General features: G+C 37.7%; 1 protein-coding gene across 1 annotated transcript in view; it reads left to right on the top strand.

Moving 5' to 3' along the window:
• The window catches only part of LOC107103260 (calcium uniporter protein, mitochondrial-like), a gene marked incomplete at its 3' end in the record, with an annotated part of 57432 nt that overhangs the window by 22972 nt on the left and 17401 nt on the right, over positions 1–17059 (top strand). The window contains exon 2 of the mRNA XM_015402886.1: positions 9561–9671. Within this exon, the coding sequence (XP_015258372.1) occupies positions 9561–9671 (111 nt within the window). The remainder of the gene's footprint in view (positions 1–9560; positions 9672–17059) is intronic.

Raw genomic sequence — 17059 nt, 5'->3', positions numbered from 1 at the left:
GGCGTTCTTCTTCACTTTTCTAATGTTTTCTCAGAAAAATCCTCTTCTGAGTACAAGAAGAACAAACCACAGTTCTTCATTTTTATGACTTTCAGACTGTTGATTAGCTCAGCAGTGTTCAGTCTGACACTTTCAGGCCATTTCTTCTCTTATGCAGTGCAAATATTACCATAGTGGTGTTCCTGCACTGCTAAGCTGTATCTTAGTAACACCTGGACCAATAAATCAGCTTGAGGTCTGAGCACCTCCTATTAACTATATTTTTTTTATGTACAGTTTTTCTCCAGTCTCTCTTTTTTTAAATTACATTCCCCAAAATAAATCTGTATGAGTTTGCTGTATTCCACATAGAGAGGTTCCATATTTACATCACGCATGCCAGCAGATTTGGCTGAATTTCTTAGCTGGTTTCTGATAGATGTTAGTTTGTTTGGGCTCTGGTAATTTCTTTAACCAAGCCTGCAGTATAGATTATACAATCGAGACAGGAGTGTGCACACATAACTGTGTCGATGTCCTTGAGCATCTGAGGGGTGGTGTGGGGTCTGGGGATCCAGTTGGCAGGTTCAGTCAGAATATGATTGCCTGCAAAGTGGTTAGTTTGGGGCTATCACATCATCCTGATTACCTGGACAGGTTATTTTCTCTTTCTCCTTGAGCCTCATGTCCGTCTATCATCAGGAAACATCCAGGGGAACACCTCTAAATTGACCAATTCTCCTTGCTAATAGAAAACTTGACTTGCAAGGAGTCACCTGGAAACCACACCGTCCCTACTATTGGGTGGCACTGGGTCATCTCAAAGCTGTGGAAATTTCATTTACGTCTCCCCTTCTCCTTTATCTCTCTGTTCATCTTTCCTTTCAGCAACCCAGTGATTGCCTGCCCCCCTTCAGGGCTTTCTGCCTTTCTCCTGGTGATACTGGAGATGCAGTGACAGTAAATGAACCAGGCAGGGAGAAGATCTGAGAGGAAGATGAGGGTTTCCGATTAGAGATGGCCAGATCAGAAAAATGAGTTGCCTAACTTGGGAAGTAAATGTCCGCCACTTTGTTGATGAGTCACGAACAGGTTTTGTATCTCACCAGAGAATTTCGCACACAATGCAGAGATGCGACAACAGATTCTGTCATTCTTCTCATGTTGTCAACATACAGTATTAATTAGTCGTGAGGGTACCTGAGCTGTCTGCGGCAGCCGTTCTCGCTTTAGGATGCCATCTTTCCACCATCTGCTGTTGGAGTTAACTTGTCGAATTGGGAGCAAATGGCATTCCTATTAATGTCTCTGCAGTTATATTTCAGCAGCTTACTGACCCACTGGGTGGATATGATCTGGAGTGTGAAAACACACCCTGTGTTGTTACCACTGGCAGAGCACAGTGTTGTTCTTATTCTCACAGATCGGCTTTTTAAAGCCATGCTGAGGCATGACTAGTGAGGGTCCTTCTCTTTTATGGATGTTAGCTGGAGCCTTCCTCTTTGCTGATTTAATCTGTTAGAGGTTGTAAAGTTGCAACTTCTTGTACGAATTGAGGAAAGATAATCTTCTAGTTATATAAAAATATGAAACAAACTTTCTTTTATAACAAGGAGCTTATTGTAGTTGGAGGTTGTTCAATCACATGGGGATAGTTACCATAATAAGCTCTTTTGAACAGATTTAGTAGTTTAATTTTTAACCTCTAAGCAGCGACCTGTTAATTAATATCTACTTTGAAAAGTGTCTCTGCTAAAAGAGTGCTTACTTTACAACTTTCCTTCAATTAATCCATTTGTTTTAGCCTTCTAGTGATCGGGTCCTTAGAAACATATCTCTTCAAACTTGAAGCAGTCATTGAGAGCAGCTGATAGTCCAGCTTCGGCATTTGGGGTTTTGCTTTTCCTACCTTATAAAAATGTAAGCAAGCTAAATTTCTCATTGTGTAAAGCCCAACCCAAAGTCATACATGGAAATGGCATGTCCCACACATTCATAGTGAAGACCTTTAACTTGTCCGTTGTGCTGTCGATGCCCTGCAAGGAGGGTAAGCCACCAAAAGGTCATTACTTAAGCAGCTGGCTTTTGCGATTGCTGTAAAAAATAATGTTACCTGTTAAAGTAAAGTTTAGCAGATTTAGAATGCCTTTGATAGATCTTTCTAAGCAGAAGAACCTGTAACCACTGAAACCGTAATGTTTTTCAGTGTGTTGACTTTCACTTCTATTTACAGGAGGACTTTGAACCACGATAAAGTGCAGCGTTTCTCAGTGCTCCAAAGTCCTCTTGTCAGTAAAATGTTGTTGTTTCTAAATCCAAGTTCCAGACCTGGTATTAAGGGTTGAGAAACACAGTGGCTTAAGGTTTAAAGTAAGGTTTTTACTGTCAGATGGCTTTGCTAATGTTGGTCCCTTTCTGTCTTATTAAATTCAAAGCCAGTGCTGCCTTCTAAAAATAAATATTTGACAACCTTTTTGGAGATGCTGATGAGACTTAGCACTTACTGTCATTGTCAAAAAGACCAACACCTTCTTTGATTTACATGGTATTATTTTGATTGGCCAGAAAACGTACACAGACCTGGCAATAAGGATGAACCAAATGCCCTTTTAAAACAACCTTCCTTAATGGCTTTGCATGAAGGATGATCTCCATGTCAAGTTACGCTGGTGCAATACTTCAAAGTTTATACTATATGGAACATGAACATTCTCTACCAATGGCCAGGGTTCCTTAATCCTAGCCCTTGAGGTCTGGTGTTCTGTACCTTTTACCTCTGTCTCTGCTTCAACGAACTAGAGTCAAAAAATGTTGTTATTAGCAGAACTCTGGAGAATTTGAGTTCATGCTGAAGAGGTAATTCAGCAATTTGATTCGGGAGTGAAAGAAGAGACATGTCTAAAAGGTGCAGGACATCGGAGCTCACCATGGGCTGATCATTTTGTATACAAATGTATAGCTCTTGTTTTAAATTAATATTCTAACTTTCTGAACACCATAACATCGAAGTTATCTTAGGCTGTGGGAATTCATCTAAGGGAACAGAAAGGATTGCTTTAAATGTGCCTGTTTTACACTGTTCTAATGTGGTGTAATCCACCTGTAGGTGAGAACACATTAGCCTGACACATGAATGCTTTTGACACTGCTGAGAAGCATTTTCCAGGTATGAAAGGGGCTTAGGATTCCCAGCAGTCCCATATTTTGGGAATGTGCTCAGTAGGCAGAATACTATAGTGTAGCTATGGCCCAGATCTCATTAAAGCACTCCAGCAGTACAAGTTACATCATGTCAGCTTTCAAACATGTAGACTGACAGAAGGTAACGGGAGTTACAGTCTGTGTAACTGACTGCAAGCTGGACACCAGGGAGGGCCTGGATTGAACATGTCTGGTATTAGTGGAGAGTGGCTGTTGGGCCCATATCACATGTTTCTATGAGTCAGTCAGGAAATCGATAAACTCCTGCAAGTAGACACTTAATTTCTGTATGTGACATGAAGTACAGAGCATATTCCTGCCTGAGTCCCGAATGTGTCACATGATGGGGTTATTTTTCCAACTCTGAAATCTGAGCTGCAGGATCTGCCAAACGAGGTTAGCAAAAACATCAAGTTTCAATGCAACATCTCAACCTCTACCAGAATGTCATTTAAAGTCAAATGGAATCCTTTGAAAGTACATTTATAAAAAAATTACTTTTATCGAGTTAAAATTCACATGCTTTTACTGTACAATCGTATCAAACAGGATTTTTTTCCCCCTTTTATCTCCTCTTTTTTCATCTTTTCTCCTTTTTTTGTTTTTCCTCTTCTGTTCTACTTACATTGCAGTGTCCATATAATCTGTAAAACTCCCTGCATAATTATAATAAAGCAATTTATATGCATGAAAGAAGACAACTATTCTTATTGCCACATTGCTGGACAGGAAAAAAACATGATTTTTTATCAATTAAAATTATTTATTAAGGTAATTCAATTTATTTTATTTTATTTTTTAACTTTCCTTAGTTTAAAAAAACAAACCCTTTGCTTATATTTAATACCAGTAAGTATAATTATATTATATTAATATATTAGGTTTTTGGATGAAGTGTATCCCCAGGTTCTTCAAACTGTTCTAATCTCATAGAGTACAGTATGTCTTGTTTACTCTGAAACCTTTCTGGATGCCACATGATTGATGCCATTTTACCTCAAATCTTGCTGCAACATGAGTAGAAAACATGACTTCAGGCATGCATTTATTTTTTTGCTTATTGTAATTTTATTCAAAAGATGTAGATGTGAGCAGTGGGTATATAGCAAAGTGGGACCCCTTTTTAACAGGACGACAAAGTGATGTGGTTGAGTGTTTGCATCATGTGTTTCTGTTGGTTAGGTCATGGTGGTAAAAAGCAGCTGTTGTCTGCTGAGAACTTAACAGAAATAGCCCCTCCTCATCACCCCCCATACCTCAAATAGACTTTTGCATATGGTGCAAGGTTATGTTCTAGTCCAGTTTTAACTCTCCTTGTCAAGAGTTTCATGGATAGAATCTACTTGTTTATCCTGAGTTACTTTACTGTTTTGTGCAAGTCATCCCCCTGAAATCAGATCTTGTCATTTTAAAACATGTTTTGGTGTTGAGCTTAAGCAAAAAAACAGCTTCAAAATCAGAAGTGTGGGAGTGTCTTGTTTTGTTGTTTTTTTGTGTTCTTGTTCAAACTGGAAAAGCTCTTCACAAATCATGATGTATTGATGTCAGTGGTAGAAGGGGTCTAACATTAGCCTGTCTTGTTATCACCACTCCTGTCTCTGTTCCACCAAAAGGGCTGAAAACAGACTCACCTGCAGACAGTTGATAAGTGGTTTAACTTCCTACCTATTTCTAAAGAGAATGGAAAGCAATCTTAAGCAAACTATGGCAAACTGCTAGTGTTTCTAATGCTACAGCCACATCAAAGTGCCATAATATTCCTGTGTGTACACTTACGAGGAAAAAAGGGGTATGAAAAAGCATCTGAATAAGCTGTAATTATTTTCTAGTCCTAAAAATGATTAACCACAATTTCAAGGTCTGAAGTCTGAAGGACTGCATTAGTAAAATGTCATGTCATGACTCCTTTAATGTCTTTTTACTGGTATTTATATAATTAAATGGATACAATGAAATGTAAATCAGACAAACACTTTTACTTTTTTCACAAATGTGTTTCCAACCCCTTTTTACTCTATTTCCCTTAGATAGTTATCACAAAAACCACTTGTCTTTAGATGTCACCTAAATATAAAATTCATCACACATGTGTTTTAATTTGAATATAAATCTATCTGTTCCGTGAAGTCCTTAGTGTTTTGTTAAGAGAACATTTTTGTACAGGCAGCATCACGAAGATCCATTGGGGTGTAAATCATTGCCACTGTAAGGACCTGCAGACCTGCAGAGGATGGAAGAAACTTTTAGCATGACAGATATTAGTAATAAAAAACAAAAATCTGGTATTTCTTAAAGGCAAAGAAGCTTTTTGACCTATATATAGTGTGTAAGTTTACAGTAGTTTGAAAACCTTTGCAAGGTACTGTATGATTGCATGTAGGTTTTTCAAATTTGTTATACTCCATTCAAAAATCAACTCTGCTTTGTTTATGTTTGGGGAAAATCAGTAGACCTATTTTTATTGCAACACTGTCACTTATGCTCTGACTGTGTTGCATGAGGATTTTGAAAGCAAAAAGAAAACCCGACCAAACCGATCTGAAAACCTGACATTACAAATATGGTATTTCCTCAAAATTAAGGAGACCCACTTGTTAGTTCACAGACATCCAGGAGTCCAGAAGCCACACCTATGAGTTGATGCTGTGTGCCTGGCTTGAGATAGATAAGAAATACTTAGTAATAATCCTCCAACAACCTGCTATCTCAGTACTAAGGTCTATTGCATCTCTTAATGTGCAGGACAGAGTCCCTGAAAGTGTTCCACTGTCATTGCTCTTTGCCATAGAAGACTACAAGTGTGGCCAGTTGTTGAAATCTGTCTCCTTGGAAACATTATGATTTGCTCCGGTGTGTGCTCAGAGAAGTCAAACACAATTATGAACAAAGGAGTGTTGGTTTGCAGCAGCCCAGACTGAAATTAGTTCTGCTTTTTAGCAATTGTAGAAACATGGAGGTAAAAAGCAAAGGTGCATATCTCAGCCAGTTATGCTGATCTTAACGCCTGTCTGGGCCAGGACCAGGCTCTGCATGCTGAAAAGTAGGAAATAGAAGACAATATTCCAACAGACGTTTAAGAGTCTATTGTAATTTGGTGACTTGTTCTACTTTCTTTATTTATTTTCTGCTCTTTTACATGAAACTTTAGTTTTTTAGTAACTGCTTAACTCTAAAGTAAATGTTCTTTTTATAGCTTCGTCAGGTTTTTGTCAGAATTACACCATATTTAATTCCACCTGTCATTTAATTGGCTCTGATTACCTTACCTAACCCTGCTTCAGAAAGAGAATAATAATAATAATACACCCCCTCAGCAAGATTCTGCCACCACCATGTTTCACTGTAGTGAAATTCAGTAGTTTTGGTCTCATCTTAGCAAAGCATATTCTTCCCCATAAAGAATTTGCTTGTTGCAGCAAGCAGGACTTCTAAGGTTCTGTTTTAACAAAAGCGTTCTTTCCACTTTTCTATAAAGGCCAGATTTATACAGTACATAACAAATGCCTGTTTCTGTTGGCTGACCTGTGGACATCTACACTCCTCTGTTTTCTGTTTATAAGGTATATATTTAAAGCTGCTTTGTGAAGGTTAAAATGCATTAAGGATTATATCAATAAGTGTAAAAAATGATACTACAATGCCCTCTATTTTGTGTGGATCTTATCTCTAACAAAAGGATACACAGTCCCTGCTCTGTCATGCCATATAACCCTGCTAAAGGTTACATTATGAAGGTAATGGCAAAGAAGAGTTGTAAAATTGACAGTAGCAGTGATTAGACCTCTGATGGATGACAAACTGCTTATTGTTATGAAATAAGTGTTGAATAAATTACATCAAATTTAAATAAAAGATTAAAGAAGCGGATATTCACTAATAAATTACTGAAATTATTAATAAAATATGCAGATTGCATCTGCAATTAATTTGGATAAAATATATTATTAGAATGGACTAGAAAATCTGAAATGCTGTTTTTTTTCTCTCAATATATTTTTTATTGAGCAATGATTTTCATTGAAAAATAGGCATGATGTTAAAGCATCAATGATCTGACCACATGGACCTAAAACAGATCTTCTCAAAATGGTCTAAAACAAGCTGAAAATAAGGTTCAGTGGTTGAGTTTAAGTACGCTGCTCTCTGTGTTTAAATTCCACTTCATCATCATCTGATGCCTTGTCAGTGCTAGCAGCCCAAGAGCATCCGACCGCATATTTCCAAGGTGAAAGTATTTTAGGCATTTCTAAAGGGCTGTGAATCTTGAGGACAAAATGCATCCAAGATACAAGCTATGAACAGGCCCCTTTGGAAGCCCGATCTTAAGTGGGTACAGCTTGCAGGTTTTTTCCCTTTCTCTTTTGCAAAATTTCTTTGCTTCAGGTCTTTATTCTTTACTTGTTCTCAAACAATAATTCCCTGAGAGTATAGCTTGGGGGTGAAGAGGGTCGATCATCCCTTTCATCTGCAGGTGTGAGCTGCAGTAGTAGGCTGCCTCACTACCTTAAAACATATGCAGCAAATTTCACTTGACATTCAGTCTGCCGCTGAACCAATACAAAAGAGAGATTGCAAGGCGCTGTGACAGAAATAGATAATAAAACACAGCTATTACTTTGAAGTCTGTTATTTTAAACTTGTTTTTAGCTCCCAGAGATCTACTAAAGACATTACCTCTTCTTGAGTTCACGGTGAAAAACTGGCTTGGTTATTTCAAACTTGTTTAGCAACTTAAAACTGGTTTGGGAATTTATTTCTACAAACAAAAATATTTGAAAAAATATAGATGCATTGTTTTTGTGCATTTTAAACCACATTCCTTCTACCACTAAATAGCAACTAACAAACAGCTTTCAGAATGAATAAATGAGTAGACAGTAACTCTTCTACAAACATCCTGGACACACCGTCCCCACTTTGAAGCAAGGTGGCACCAGGATCATGCAGTGGGGATTCATTTATTTAGGGAATATCATATTAAGACCAATATAGTGCAAACCTTAGAAACATTTCGGAGGATCCCTTTATGTAAAAGCAGCAGAAGGAAAGCCATTGTTGGAAGAGAGCCACGTCCCATTGAAGTTTGTCCAACATGTGGAAGGTGCTCTGGTCAGATGAGATCACAACAAAACTTTGTGGCCTGCATTTATGTGTGGTGTAAGGCTACAAAAAACTAAAAACTTTTACACTAACCTGCTCTTTACTAATGCAAACCATATGGAGATAAAGGCAGGTCAATCCTGGAAGAAAATCTGGCTGTAAAAGTATTGAAACAACTATATGACAACAACCCTGACTCTAGCACCAATGCTATGATGGAATGGGCTAGATAAATAGTTCTCTAACCCTTTCCTCAAGTACCACAGCCCTGCGTGTTTTACATGTCTCCTTGTTGCCACACATCTGATTTAAATCAATTTCCTAATTCTTCAAGTGCCGTGATGTAATGGAAAAGTCTGTTAATCATTCTGAGTCTAAAACACGCAGACCAGTGATACTAGAGGACCAGGATTGATAATCACTTGTCTAGATGTAGACTAGATCAAATCACATTCATGGCTTTTCTTCCCATTAAAAATGATAATCTCCTTTCTGTTAGTCTATCACAAGATTTAAAAACCTAGAAAGAGTCACTGCATTTTTTCTGCTTGAGGGTTTTTTAGGTTAGGAAATAAAAAATTGCAAAAAGCAAATGAAGAATTTTCCTCTATAGGATGTTTATTTGTGGTAAATGATGTAATAAAGGTACGTTGCTTTCTACCCAACGAGCAAAAATAAAAATGGATCTATTGAATCGTAAAGATTGGTTGTTCTATTATTCTGTTTTTGATTCTAAAGCAAATCATTTCATAACAATTTGTTGTTTGTTGTAGACTGAAAGTCTGAGGGCTGCCCCCAGGCCGCTAAATGATGAAGTGTATCATTTTGTCGTTATAGCTTCACAATTTTCTTTTTTTAAGTTTTACTTTGTTACTTTACTGAGCCTAAACGGCTGCCATTTTCTCTTTTTATCAACAATGTAATAAACTAATTCTGTCCAAATATGTTCTCTTCAGACCCAATCCTGCCAGAGGCTATTGAGAATAATATTTAAGATATTGATAGCAAAATGACCTGGATGTTCCCCTTAGGGAAAAAATTAAAACAACTCTAAAGAATAACATTTTTTTTTGTGGGATATTGTTAACGAGATATTGAAGCTCTGTAGCAGAAGGTTGCAAACTTTTTGTCTCATTAAAACTTGATGTTACAATGTGACAAAAATATAGAAGTTTGAATTTGAAAATGTTGCAAGGATATTTTAATGTATGGATTTTCTTCTTCTATGAGATGAGGATGTCTCCATAACCTGAAATGTCTCTGTGTCTTTCATCCTGCAGGAGGTGCTGCCTGCTATTTTCACCCGTCACACTGTCAGGAGAGCTCATGGCCTTCGGTCAGCAGCCCACCCCACGCTCTTCACCCAGACTCCCACTGCCCTGTCTCCACGGGTTAGTGATTCTGCACACGTATGGTCCTCTATATCTGTGGTTTGCTGAGAGAAATTAAATATGCAAACGGATTACTCATCGTTTAGATTATTGATTTCTCTGCCAATTAACAAACCTGAATGAAAATCAGTGTCTTATTGACCTGTTGACGGTTGACAGTGATAAGCTGCAGCATTGCCAGGTTTTTTTATTTTGTCAGAGTTTCATCATTATTGCAGTTCCTTTTATAAAGGTAATTTAGGAAGTTTGCCAAAATGTTTGCCTTATGGTTTGGGAAGCCTTTCAGTCAGCTAAACATTTTAATGAGGGCTGAAACAATTAATCAGATTAATCGTTAGCAGTTATTGTAGAAAAAATGTAAAAAATATATAATTTTTTTCTGCCAATATGCTCTACTCAGAAATCCTCAAGTGGAAGGGTTTTAGATTCAGCTGGTTTGATTTAGTAAAAATTTTTTTTAAGGAAGCTATGGCTAGCCATTTATTAATAGATTAATCAAATAAATTATCGAAAGATTAATTGCAAAATAATCGTTAGTTGCAGCCCTAATTGTGATTTTGCCATTAAGAAACGGAGAGATCTCTTTGGTAGCTTTGATCATATAAAGGTCTAAAAATCACCTCTTGGTATTTTTAATCCACTGTTGCTGTTCATGTGTTTACTATTTTCTAAAAACTGATGCTTCAACAGTGTCTATTGGTGAAGCTTATAAAGCTTGATGTTTGTTCGAGACTTTGTTTTATAGACTTCTGTCCATGGAAGTCCGATAATATCCAAATATATTCAAATGATCCTCATCAGTGGTGTGTCCTCTTTGTCTGGTTTCCCATGGGTGTGTAGGGATGGGCTTCCTGTTTATCATCTAAAAGGGCCACAGATAGTTGACACATCGACGACGGGGATGTTAGATGCAAACTGTCTTACACTTAGGTTAAATTTTAGAAAACTGAATTCATCAATTTGAAGCTAAAGGTAAAATGAAATGTTGTTCCTGCATATAAATATGTGTATATATATTTATGCACAAGACCCATCAGAACTAGTAGGGGATGAAAATTTTATGATGAATAGGATATTTGTTCCTTGAGTGCTTGCAGGTCTCAGGCTGTAGATATCAGTGCGATATCTCCTCTCTCAGCCAATGCAGGGCGTGCATAACCTTTGTTTGAGCTGCTGCATGTGTATTCATGTGTCACTGAGGGATTTGAAAATTGGATAAACCAGCGTTCGGGTCTGGACAGAGCAGGAGCAGATGCTCTGTAAGAGATCAGCAGCACTTTTCTGGGGATTGTTTACATTTTCTGAAGACTCTGAAAGGAGAAAGCAGCCAGAAAAGCATACATTACATACTTTGTCCAATAGTAAAAACGTGTCTGCTGCAGACTCATGTCCCTGTTTACAATGGGATGAAATTACTGTACACAGCTGATGGGGAGCTTATCGGTGGTCCCGAACGTCTCTCCTGGTGCTGTGTTTCTTCCTAACGTGAGCTGTTTATGCAGAGGGCAAGGAAGGAAGGAAGGGAGGAAGGAGAGATGCGAGGCTCAGCAGGGAGAGGGTGCCTTGCCAGGTCCTCTTCCCTCAGTTGGGTAGCTGGTAACTGAGGATGATATTGTCGTAACAGGATTACCTGGAAGAAGCAGATATGCTATACACAGGCTTTGTATGAATAATAAAGAAGCCTTAAACCCCTCTCACAATATGCGTTCTGCAATGTTGAGGGTTTTTTTTTTATATTTCAGGCTCCTCTTCATTTCTTATTCCTGCACTGCTGCAGTACAGTTTCATCCTCTCCTCCTTTGCACTCCCTCCTTCTCTCCCTCCCCCTTTCAGCAATCCTCAGTTTATCCGCAGCTTCCCTCGTGCTCCTATGGGTCACGGCTGCGCTCCTCTTACCCGCACAGGGCCAAATTCTGCCGGGGCACATCTCTTGCATAAACCTCTCATTGCGCCTGCAGCCCAGCTCCTCAAAAAGGAATGCAGTGACAGTTGTCAAATGTCACATTTCAAAGCGACAGGGAGACAAGAGAGAAATCTCAATGAGGAAGAAATGGAGATGTTTGTTTTTCTCTGGAGCTGAGCCATGGGCTACCTGGCAAAACAGAGAGGATTTGTCCATCATGTCAGGATTTATTGCTCTTTCTTACAACTTGGATCAAAGTTTCCATAAACTACTTATAGGTTTAACTATTATGTAAGATTTGAAGTACAAGATTTAAACAGATGACCAATAACTGCTGCTAATTTTCTTTAGAATTAAGAAATTTAAATAAACTCTTTCAGAGAAGCTTAACCCTTCTGCAGCCATCTAAAGGCTTGTGGCATTATTCAGTCTGAATATTTGATCACCCTTCTTATCAGATATGATAAAGCTCATTCTAAATGGTTGGTTTCCTGACCGATCCATACTATTTCAATAGGGTGACCTTGATGCCTTTCCAGAGGCTTAATCAAGCCTACTTTATGTATCTCAAATACCATTTTGATGTGTGTTGGGGATCCAACCAGAACAGCCAGTCCTGTCCAAGTTTAAACCATGCAGCTGCTGATTTAAGGAGAGGTTAGTGAACTTGACAGGATTCCCCCTCTTCCTCTATTAATCGATCTACTTGGACACTGCGCCTTTTGCTTTGGTCAGTAAAGCAGTACCTCAGCATGATGTTGCCACCACCAAATTTAAGCTGCGACTTTCAGGTAAGCTTAAATGTGTTCTTGCCACATTCTAAGTATATGTTTTCATGAAGTCCCTTTCTTTTGGACAGTGAGGACATCAGATATTGGCTTTAAATTCATAGCTTTTGCCAAATACAAAGCAATAGTATGAGTACAAAAAAGAGACACCCAAACTATTTAATAACTAAACACCCAGCTGCTTAAGTTTACTTCTTTTGCAGCCGATTAATCCCTGAAGTGCTGTTGCAGGAAGAACTGCGGTTTAAAGTTTGACATCTCTGATCGCTTCATAAAGAAAAACACTTGACATTGACCTGTCATCCCACATGCAACAGTCTCCCCATCTATGTCAAACATTTGTTTCAGTCCAAAGCACAAAGATCTGTATTTATAGAGCATCTCCCTCTCTTTGTGTTTCGATCGCTTACTCTCCTTTTATGGCATGCAGTCTCTTTAAGCTGCGACATCTATTTGGATCATAAACAGCCCAAATATGTAATTCATCACCCAAACAGCGAGACTTGGTTATTGAATTCCCTTTTGCCTTATTTGTTAGGGTTTTAAAGTCAGGAAGATGGAGTTGTTAATCTGTTTTTACGAGGGAGGAGAGCCCCGTAAAAGAAATTTTGAAGACTTGACCTTCAATAACTGAAGATCAACAGATTCGTGTTTTTTTTAATAACATTTCTCATTACATTTTTGTATTGTGCTATTTGGTAATGATGCTTTAGGAGTTGTTTTTTACGTGTTTTTTTAAAATCAAAGACATGAAGTTCTCTCATCTGTCTGCTTTAATGATTTTTAAACTTTTGGTGCCAGACTTGCTGGGCTTTAATTAACTCTGTGCCTAATTAGGACGTTAAGCTCCTTCGTCTGTAATTTCCTGTTTTCAGTGACAGTTCATTGTCATTGCTACTGTTATCAGATTTTGAAGTGCCAGCTGTCAGCAGTGAGGACAAGAGCTGAAAAGCCTGAGTTTGAAGTTTTGAAGGTTTCATGTCAGCGTGGGGATGCTAACTCAGATTATCAGACAGACGGCCCGTTGACTGAAGGTAAATAAAGACAGCTTGGGAGCTGATCTTGCTTAGTAATGTAGAGAAGCAGGTAGGAGGATGATGATCATGATGTGAGGAAGAACATCTTTGCATTAGGTTCCCTTAGAGAACATCTTATGATGGCCTCAAAACTTTCAGCACAGAAACTTCAAAGCGATTTCCAGGCCGAATGTTTGATGGAGAGAAAGTTTCCTGAATGATTCAAGTCTATGAAACTTTTTGAACAAAATACAATAGTCTGCCATTTTCTGTCAGAGCTCCATGTACTGGGAGAGGGCTATCGATCGTCTCACCCCAAACTTTTATTGATTGCCCACACAAGAAATCAACACTAACTTGGCTGAACAAAATAAGATAAATATGTTTTAAACAAAATGCTTGTTGGGTTCAGCTAACGTCAATCTCTGGTGTCTCGAAAATATGAGAGGAATTGATTACCATGGAGGGGATTTTAGGAATTTAGAAGAGAGCAATGATTAAAGCAAGAGAGCTACCCTGAGGAGTCCTTTATATAGAAGCTGAACACGGGCCTGCTGATTAAATCTGTGAGCATCATCATAATGGAGTCACATTCAGTTTTAATGAAAAATGAGATGCAGTTAATTGTTTTGAAGCATAATGAGTTGATGCGATTTGGTAGTAACGATAGGAACAGACGCTGAAAATAAACCTGTAAACATGTCAGCAGTCGTACAGAAACACAGCAGGAGATTACATGATTCATACTCACTGAGGAAAAATCTGGAGTTTCCTTTTCAGATGTATTTCAGTCCAAAAAAATATAATATTAAAATGTTTATTGCCCAGATTTAGGTTTTTCTTCCCCTCCTTGTGTCTAACCTCCCTTTCCATTGACCTATCTTTCACTGTTTCTTTCTCTTGTTCCTTCGTTGTATCTTCCTCATTATTTTGCTTCATTTTAATTTCTTATAAAAAAGATGAAGTTAGGAAATAATACTTTTTCCTTTCTTATACCCCTGAGGGGGGTTTTCTATTTTAAATTGAGAGGAGCAGAGGTGCCAGCGTTCCATAGATTAAAAGCTATCCACTGTAATACAGCATTTAACCCCATTTTCAAAAATGAATACAAAAATGCTTTCAGATTTCACATTATAAGCTGGCTTTAGTATCTTCCATTATCATGGTAAACATTGCAAAAGACCACTATTCCTGATATTCTCACATATCATTCTTTTTCCAAGACGGTAAGAAATAGGATGTGCAATAAGAAGCAAAACAACACCTTTACTCTGTTCAGCTTTCCTGTTATTGGCTTAAAGTTTTGCTCTCTCTCGCTTCCTTGCAGCCTAAACAAGATGAAAAGCAGTAATGTTAAAGTCATAGAAAAAAAATGTGTTTCTGAAAATTGTTTTCTTCGTCTGAATTTATTTTAAAACTCCTCGCCAATACTGAAAATGGTCAAAATTAATCCTTTTCCCCCCAGGTTTAGTATCCAGAACAAGGTGCAGAAGTTCTCCTCAAGGCCTTAATAACACAACAATTCATTAAAAATGGTATTGTTATGCATTTCGTGGTATTTTGAGTATAATCTCTGTGCAAATGACAGAAGCAGAAACATTAATTATTTTCATGCTATCACTAGCAAGCAGTATGTTGTTGCGATATGTTGCTACAGCTTCCCTATACAATGACTATCTAGAGCTGGATGTTTATTAGACGTTACTCTGTCATATTTATCTGTTTTCAGAGAAATTAAGGCCATTGTTGTGTAGATGTACTCTCTAAATGCCTGCCCTGAAAATTATATTGGAATTTTTGGCCCAGCTGACCCATCAAATCAAAAATCATATTATTCTCATCAAGAAAGGATTTCTCTGTGTATCTCATTCAGAAATGTCCCAATTATGAAGCTATTGTAACTCAAAGTTCTGTGCAGCACTTTTAGAAAGTGTAATGCAGTGACTTTGTAGGACTTCCTTCATCCTAGTTAACACCAGTCATCAAACAGGGGTCATGCTGTGTCGGGCAGGGATGACCCCAGGAGACACTCTTCAGTAATCACCTAAATCTCTATTTGCTGTGATAAAAGCCCTCAGATTAACTCTCAATACACATTACCATCATGTAGTGCAGCTTTGTGTTTACTGCATGCCCCAAATTATCTCTGAGAAGCGAACGAGCGGCAAGACTTCGTCCCTAGTGAGAAATGCGATAGGAAGCGTCGGCCGCCCTTGTCCAAGCTCATTTGCCAACATCCAAGCTTGACCAAATCCCTCAGCGTAGGATGGAGGACAATGGGGAGGAAAAAACAATAGCAGCATGGGGTCAAGCAGCAGACGGGGCCCTTGAGGATGATGGAGAAAGAAATCACATTGAAATAGGGAAGTATTGAGGAGGAAGGTCAGGACGGTAGGCAGCATACTGATGATGAGGATTATGATGGAGACTGAGGACAGAAAGACAGAGGCTGCTTAGCTAAGTTCAAAATGTTAAAGAGTGTCTGTGATCCACTTTTTAATTTAGGTATAGGTTGGTGTGAGATTCAAATGGTAACAGATAAAATACCCTTTTTTATAGTATTTATTTACAGAAAAATATAAACTTAAAAAAAAATTTCCTAGTAAACGAAGATCCTTCTACTAAGAGGAGAAATTTAAGTGATTATGGTGATAATATTGTTTTATATAAGATTTGATTACTCATCAATAGGATTATTTTGGTAAATAGAGTTAAAGAGAATTTATATGTACTGTACTGTAGCATACATTATTAATTTCCATATACTTAAAATTAATCATGTCTTAAGTTAAAAGGAGAAATCAACGAACTGATTAAAATCATTTAATAACTTTTCCTAATGTAGTTTGTTTATTTACTTTTTTATTATTGCAGCATTGCATGTTAAAAGCAGACATATGAATGTAAATATGATGTTAACCATAGGCTAAGTTCTATCACTGGTCCTGTGGCAGGACTTACAAAGGATATAATTTGATATTACTTTTTGATAACGCAGCTTTAGTTGAATCATAGACAGTTTTAAAAAGTGTGTTTTTAAAAAACAATAAGGAATATAGAGCAGTGCATAGAATAGCTTTTCCTTTTTCATCGTTATTATTGTAACATAGGCTCTAGTGGCACAATATACACAATAATTAGTAAAAACATCCACATATGGGAAACTTGAATGCCCTCATCTTGGACATAACGTCACATCTGCTTTCATGGGTTGGGAATACAGTATCGACAGTGGCCTGTAGTCAGCCTGCAGGAGGTTGATGTCATACATATAACATGAACAGGACTATCCAGATTACCTTGACCTATTTCAGTATTCCTGCCAGACTCTTAGCAGCATCAATCAGTTCTTTTTAGAAATATCCATTTTAGATACTGCAACTTAAGTGTCATATTTACTCCAATTACTACCATGATGTTTGTTAAATGGTTTTGGAGTTTTTTTCTTTTGGCCTTCACCTAATTCCTTCATATGGATAGTAATTCTAAGGATCTTTTTCAAATTACAAAGAAAAAAAGATCTAAGTTTATTGATGGTAATTTGATTATCTTTAATTGTTACGGGTGTCTCCCAACAACCCTGAATGTAAGAGAGGGATCAAAATGTGGTTCAGCATAGGATTAGCTTCACAGTGCTCTGCATGAAGGATTTCCACGCACACACACACATATATATATATA

Source organism: Cyprinodon variegatus, unplaced genomic scaffold (assembly GCF_000732505.1).
Source record: "Cyprinodon variegatus isolate N-32 unplaced genomic scaffold, C_variegatus-1.0 Scaffold1406, whole genome shotgun sequence".
Classification (NCBI taxonomy): domain Eukaryota; kingdom Metazoa; phylum Chordata; class Actinopteri; order Cyprinodontiformes; family Cyprinodontidae; genus Cyprinodon; species Cyprinodon variegatus.
Note: the sequence above shows the minus strand (reverse complement) of the source record. Positions and strands in the feature narration are given on the sequence as shown.